We start from the raw sequence: 7,538 nt of genomic DNA, 5'->3' as shown, positions 1-7,538 counted from the left end.
AGACATGCGAGCAGGGGTATCCATATAAAGAGTTTGTATAAGACCGAACCACGAAATGATTAATCTCTTTATATAACGCCATTGATAATTAAGACTTATATTTTACTAAGATGACCATAGATGACATGACCTTAATCCTGAGTGAGTTGAAAACTCCTTCCTATGAGAGTGGTCCTTTTATTTGTATGGGTGAGAGTGGCCAGATTGCCAATTCAACAAGTCTACCATTTTAAGGATTCGTCTGATTGGGGAGCTGAGAACTCAACTACATAAGACAGAATTCACCCATTCCCCGAAGCAGGGGAAAGTTGATAAGTTGCTTCTTTAAGAGCTGATTTCGGGTCTTGAACATAGTGGTCATACCCTCTTTTAGGAAAAGAGGACCCAGTCATAGTGGAACTATAACTTATTATTCATTAGAAGAATCATTGGTACTTAAGGAGTTAGATGTAACTACAGGAGCAAAACGATAAATTGGCCCAACTGTACTTATGAGCAATTTGTGAAGGGTCATTATAGAGTTGATTGGTTGTATGGACACATAAATATATCTGTAGTGTGAACAGTACAACTGTTGATCTTTATTGGAAAGACAAGCAGTTAACATATGGTGGATATCGTGATTAAAGAGTTTAATCAGTTATTTACGTACCTTTGGAGCTTCAAGCTACAGGTCCATAAGGTCCCCTTAGTAGTTCAATGGGTTCAAGTTTAGAATTAGATTTTGGGTTAGTTTTAAGTGTTCAAATTAACAAGAGAAAAATTGATTATATATGATATAATTAAATTGATTCAATTATATGTGATATAATTGATATAATGTATTTGATACATTATTTGATTCGAGGAATTTATATAAATATGATTTATATTAAATGTCATAAAGGAGAAAAAAACTATGGTTTATATGTTGCATATGATGCAATATTAAAACTATATGCTATAAATATAATATGATAAGTTAGTTATCGTATTTATTTATAATATATTAATTATGAGATAATTAATATTATTTTTCTCCAATAACCGACTTAAGTGGGAGGTTATTTACGGTTTATGGCTAACTATTGGATAAAGATGAAAATAGTTTTCATTTTTTCATGACACACGCTACAAGCATCAAGTAATCAGATTACTTGTAGAGAGTAAACGATAGGCGTCAAGTATTCTATACAATAGTTACTCGTTGCTACACGATCGAGTAGCAAGTCTATACAATAGAATTCCTTCTTCTGTCGCATACTCGATCGTTTAGTTTCCTCCATTCCTCTATCCAAAGTCATACAGAACCCACAACTCCTGGATTCTCACATCGAGAATACTAAGGTAACCTTTGTGGTGGTGTCTTATTCTGTTCGAGGGTCGAGGATCGAGTTGCACTCGATTGTGATCGAGGATTTGCCAATTCATGGTGTTTGTTGTGTTGATCGTTGCGTTCGTGCTGTTTGGATGCATTGGTGATTGATCGAGGGAAATACGTGAAGAAAGAATTCTTCAAAGGTATTGTACTTGATTCCCTTGTTTGTTCTTTAAGAAGCATGCTGTAATTTAGTTTTTATGCATAATTGTTTCTGTTAGACTATAAATGTATGTGTTCTTTCTCAATGGAGTTTGGAACGATCTGCTTTCGCTCACTGGTTCTCTAAATTAGAGTTCCTTCAGGTTTGTCATGGTAACACTATCACAAAATATTGTATTTATATTAGAAATTTAATATGTATTAAATATGCACAATAACATTTATTTTATTAATTATAATGATGTGGAAAAAATCGACCCACGTTCAGTGATGGAAGTAATAGGAGCTCGTGCTGATAATGTGTTATGGAATTAAAGAGCACAACGAATATGGAGGAAATATAATATAATAATATATCAATATAATAATTAATAAATAAATATAATTTAATATAATAATAATAACTAAAATTATGAAAATTTAGTGAAAATTTGAAGTGGATTTTTTGTTAATTTGTGTGATTTTAAGATCTACCAAATGCCACTATTTATAGGCAAAATGGCAAGTAGGGTGTGGTCTTACATGGACACCAAGCATGAATAACTACAAGGTACATGGACTCTTCAGGACACTAAACAATGGACATCTATTTCTTATAATATTTATAATAATATATATATGTGTATGTATACATACATACATACATACATATACAATATTACATTTAGTGGCTAGTATTTCGCGGTTCAGTCTTATGCAAACTCTTTGCATAGGATACCCCACTCACAAATCATCTACACGAACGCGTCGGATCATTACGTTTGTATCGAATACAAAGTGGGCCGTATCCATAATGTTACCAGGATAGGGCATCCTGTCTTATTTCTATATTATAGACCCTTTAGGCTAAATATTGAACATTGATCTTCATATGTCTCCACATACAGTCAAGACTCATATGACAACTTTTGATGTTAGTTTATCAGATTTAGGGTTATTAAGACAAACTAGACAACAATACAAACAATAACATTTATTGATTGAACATCTATAACTCTTTATTGTTGAGGTTAATTAATAACATTTACTATCTAAAAGTTTTAGGGCATAAAACCCAATAGTTCCAAACGCAAATAGTATTTTGAAATCATTTTTGTCTAAATTCTGACGCCAAACAGAGCATAAGGTAGCTTCGTAAATATGGAAATATATATAAAAAATTATATAAATAAATGAAAACAAAAAAATTAAATTCTTCAAAACTAACTTTAAAAGTCTTCTTTGAAAAAGTTCAAATTTAAACATATTTAGAAATATATGGCCTAAAAATGAATTTTTACGTAACAATCTCTTCATTAATTCTTGATTTTTTTAGATAATATTAATTTAATATTTATTGTCAAAAATAGTGTTGGTTTGAAAGTATTGACAAATATAGAGTTGCGAAATTGTGCACAGAGTCCACAAGTAGCAGATAAATCGTGTACCCGATCCATGATTTAAGGCTTAATTGTGGACAGGATCCACGATTTCCTAACCACATGTCATCGATATGTTGAAAAGTAACTTCACAAGTTTGTCTCGTGAAGTTATAAGATTGTCTCGTGAAGTTACTTCACGGAACAATCTATTCATCTTCACGAGATGTATTTATTTTCATAATGTTATAATTTGTCTCGTGAAGTTACTTCGCGGGATAATCTATTCATTTTCACGAGACGTATTTTTTTTTTCATAATGTTGTAAGTTTTTCTCGTGAAGTAACTTCACAGGACAAACGACATAAATGAAGGAAAAATTGCAAAAGCCACCCCTGAACTATGGAATTGATTACAATTACCTTCTTTTAGTCAACTGGTCAATAGTCGAAGTTGAAAGTCCTTCCGATGATGACTTCATCATCGGCACCAAGACGCCACCAAGTTGAACCCGAGACAAGGGACGAGGCAAAAGTGCTAAATAACTCACTTGGGTTCTATTTGTTTATTTAGGTTTTCCTTTGGTCGTTGATGCTTCTGTTAGGGTTTGAGATGACAACATATTACAAAGGTTGGCATTTTAAGGAGAAAGTGAAAAAGAGAGGACGAAAAGGAGAGAGGAAGAGGAGAGGAGTTTGCCACATCAGTCATCTAGTCAATTCTTTTGTTCAAATTTAATGATTTTTTAAAGAGTAAAAGTATGGAAATCATGGACCCCATCCATGAGTTTGGTCTTCATTGACCAAGTCATACACTAACATAGAGGTCATGGGTTTACCAATATGTATACGATTTTGCTTTCCTATTTTTGTCAATATTTTTCTCTTCCACCTTATTTTTGTAATTTCTTTCCTATGTACCGTATTGTTGTCATTACTTTAAAAAAATACATTATTTTTTTAACTTAACCCTTAATTCTTTTCTAATTCTGTATCATCTTAGTAAATCAATCCATTTAACGTAGTGTTTTGAATCTCCCGTGAATTTATTTATAGAAGGATTGAGAAAGGATACAGTGAAAGAGTGGTAATCTTCATTTAGTCGTAACCAGTTTACATCTGTAAGTTTGTGGAAGTATAGAGAAAAGTATGTACAGTTTTGATTCTGTAAATCGTATGGAAGTTTCTCAATAAGAAGTGGGATTGCTCTCGCCTAGCAAAAGGGATTTTTGACATCCAACAACTTCCTATCAACATTTTCTACAAAATGTTATCTGTTGTAACCTCCTGAAGGGGAAAAAGAATTGACTTGTCTCATCAAAATGCTGAATTGAAATCACATCATGAATGATCAGCTTCATATGCAGGCGACGAAGAAACAAAATCTGCTGGGTTTGGCATGGATTGATTGTTGGCATTATATGCACAAGGATGTTGAATTATCACTACAATCGAATCCTTAGAACTTCCGCTACGGGACAGCGAGGTCGGCTGTGTCGTTACAAACAGATCGTCAAAATGTAGGAGTAAAATATGATTTGAAACATCAAAATGGATATGAGATAACAGGACATTACTAGCTCAAAGAACTTACCACGCCAATGTGCCAATTATGACTGCTGAACCCCCTAAAAGTTGCTGCATCCACTTCCTGTAATTCTTGCAGCATTAGTAAACCCAAAGAATTCTGGTTTCAAATTTAATCTAAAGGCTTGAACCCTGTTAAATGACCATACTATACTACATTTTACAAGCTATATTTATCGCATTCATGCTGGCTTTGAAAGTCAACTTCAACCTCGACAAAAAGCCCGTTAAATCATCGATTAATCCAAAAGCTTAAGCTTATGAATAAAGGTAAGTTTAATATTATATCATTTAACATTCCCCCTCACACGAGGGCTTGAAATATGTAAAATATCTAACAAGTAAAAATCAATATTAATTGGAGAGGAAATAATATTGCAAGGATTTGAACACATGATCTCTTGGACCACCTGTTCTGATATCATATAAAATCACACCCAAAAGCTTAAGCTAATGGATGAAGGTAAATTTAATATTCTACCATCTAACAAACGCGTATAATTCTAACCGGTTCTACTTTCTGAATACGAAACAGTAACTTACAATGCTGTAAATAGGAGGGACAATCCTACTGTTTTCAGACTTAACAGTTGGCATAACAGAGAAACGGGGGGCCATGTCTTGTGACCTAAAGATCCACCTGCAGTTTATAGAGGAAAAAGGTCAATAAACTTGAGTGAAATTCTTCCTGAAAGCTATCGTTTAAAATATCATCTCATAAAAATATGATTATATGCATTTACATACCCAATGTAACTGAAGATGCAGAATTGGGTCCATTCTCGTACTAACAAACGAAGCCAGTAAATTTCAACCGAATCATCCATGTTCAAGAATATCTGAAAACCAAACAGAAGATTGAGGAATTGATCCATAAATAGTATATAAAATTGATTCTATGATAAGATACCCTATCAAATTCATACCACTATTTCTGCCATGGCAACAATTTGCATGATTGCCTGGAATTTTCTGTATAATACAAACAGAAGCAGCAGATTTGGATCAAAATTTATCACCTAAATATGATATGTAGATAAGGGTCTACATAATAAATGCATACTTGAACATCTTGTATTTTGTACGAATGGCATCGTGCATTGCTTGAACATCCTCCTCCAGAATAAAACTTAGTTGTTCTTGCAATACCAGTATATTTTGATATATGTGGCGGAAGATCACATAGAAGGAAATGAAGTAATTAAGCAGAAGTAGGACCTGTATCGAATAGGAAGCTGGAATTAAGAATCAAGGGAAGAGAAATTGTGCAGCAGCAATCATTTCTTAAGCATAACAATAACTGCTGAAAGTTGGAGAGGGTATAGATCTCAGTAAACTTACAGAGAAGTAAGGTATGGAAGCTCGGTAACCAACAAGAGTCAAATAAAAAATACAGCCAATCGAAGCAGTTGTTCGTCGCTCAGAAACTGAAAGGTGCTCGGACATGATGCAATAACCATGGGAAATAAGTAAAAAGGACACAACAGAAGCTGTCTGAAAGAGCACTCCAGTTACATATACCCCAAATGACATCCATAAAGAACATGTCTGAATATAAAAGCATGAATACCTGCAATTGTAGATTTAATAGGAGTTCAGAGTGGACCAAGAGAAGATAGAAAAGTAAAGAACAATTACAAAATTTGCAGACTAATCTCATCCCAAATCTGATTAAGTGAAGATTTCATTTCGATATTGAATACAAATAACAACAGTTTTATAAACGAAAGGAAAAGGGGCATCAAAAAATGCATTAAACGTACCAGAAAAGGAAAGATAAGGTTAGTTGCAGGGCTTTTAGAAGAGGAACGGATGCAAGTGACCACTGCAAGTTATTGGTCTGTTCTCGTGCAACAACAATCCCAAAAAATATGAAAAAGAAATCATAATCAATTCAAAATCCACTCCTCAAGCTACAAAAACGACGATGATTGAAAAACCAGAAGTAAACGCTAAGAACATAATTTTCAAAGAAGAATACACTTGCAATTAAAAGAACTTATCCGTCCTTTTCTTAAGGCGAAAATTTCTAATCTCCGTAACAAAGTAGAAAGGGGAAATGAATTAATTATAGTTGGATTACATTGAATTGCTTACAAAACATGACCAACAGCTAACTCGGTCATAAATTACAGAATCAAAACAGAGACAAATTAAAAAACTGAATAATCTAACGAATTAATCGGAAAAATCCTCTCGGCAAGTAAATAGTGGATACTGCATAGAGATCGAACAAAAACCTCCAAAGTCCGTACTCCATTAAAACCAGACAAACTCTGTTAGTGTGTCAGGATAAGGAGAGATATGTAATTTAATCTAATCGAAACGGTCAAAGTAGGCTCCATCGATGCAGAAATTGAACATTCAAAGTGTTCACTTCAAGAAGCCAGAAACAACTAAGAGATTCATGAAAATCAAGCAAAATAGCTCTTAATCTAAAGGAATTTAAAAACTGAAAAAGCTGATTCAAGTTGAAGAAGTATGAAAGTATATGAACCTGAAAGTGACGATTCTTGTAGGTGTTAACAGTCCATGAACAGGCGGAGAGAAGCCAGATGAAGGAGAAGGCCAAGTAGAGAGAAGGAAGAGGGCGATACGACTCGTCGACTCCGACGGGATGCGACGTGACGACACTGTCGGACACGTTCATTCTCTACGAATCAGAAAATTTTTCAAATAAAGATAGTATTGCCCTTTTTTCGGTGGATAGAAGTGGGCATTTTTTGCGATACACATGCGCCAGTTCCCATAAATACTCGTTTTTGCATGCTTTGATTACGTGGAAATTTCAAATCAATTTTTATTTTATGCAGATATAAAATAAATGGTAATTATTTTAAATCGCAAATTTACCGAAATTATTTTTTAATATAGCAAAAATGTCTCTATCTATTAATGATAGACGATCACTATCTATTACACAATGATATTTTATTATATTTATAAATAAGTTCTCATTTTCTTATATTTGAAAACGACCCATAAATAAATCAATTTCTTATTATGTAAATTAGAAGGTAATCTTTCCTATCTATTTCACAAACTTTGTTACATGATATAATATTAAATTTTTCT

General features: G+C 33.3%; 1 protein-coding gene across 1 annotated transcript; it reads right to left on the bottom strand.

The window, feature by feature from the left end:
• Positions 1 to 3,948: 3,948 nt before the first annotated feature.
• Positions 3,949 to 7,192, bottom strand: LOC120086325 (uncharacterized). The gene is made up of 9 exons (XM_039042913.2): positions 6,961 to 7,192; positions 6,227 to 6,303; positions 5,805 to 6,033; positions 5,527 to 5,681; positions 5,390 to 5,435; positions 5,211 to 5,302; positions 5,007 to 5,103; positions 4,471 to 4,527; positions 3,949 to 4,367 (listed from the first exon to the last, which is right to left on the bottom strand). Exons 1-9 carry the CDS (start codon positions 7,111 to 7,113, stop codon positions 4,218 to 4,220), a joined length of 1,056 nt encoding a protein of 351 aa, XP_038898841.1. The 5' UTR covers positions 7,114 to 7,192; the 3' UTR covers positions 3,949 to 4,217.
• Between the last annotated feature and the right edge of the window lie 346 nt (positions 7,193 to 7,538).

Source organism: Benincasa hispida, chromosome 9 (genome assembly GCF_027475165.1).
Source record: "Benincasa hispida cultivar pf3 chromosome 9, pf3_genome.v1.1, whole genome shotgun sequence".
Lineage (NCBI taxonomy): Eukaryota > Viridiplantae > Streptophyta > Magnoliopsida > Cucurbitales > Cucurbitaceae > Benincasa > Benincasa hispida.
Note: the sequence above shows the minus strand (reverse complement) of the source record. Positions and strands in the feature narration are given on the sequence as shown.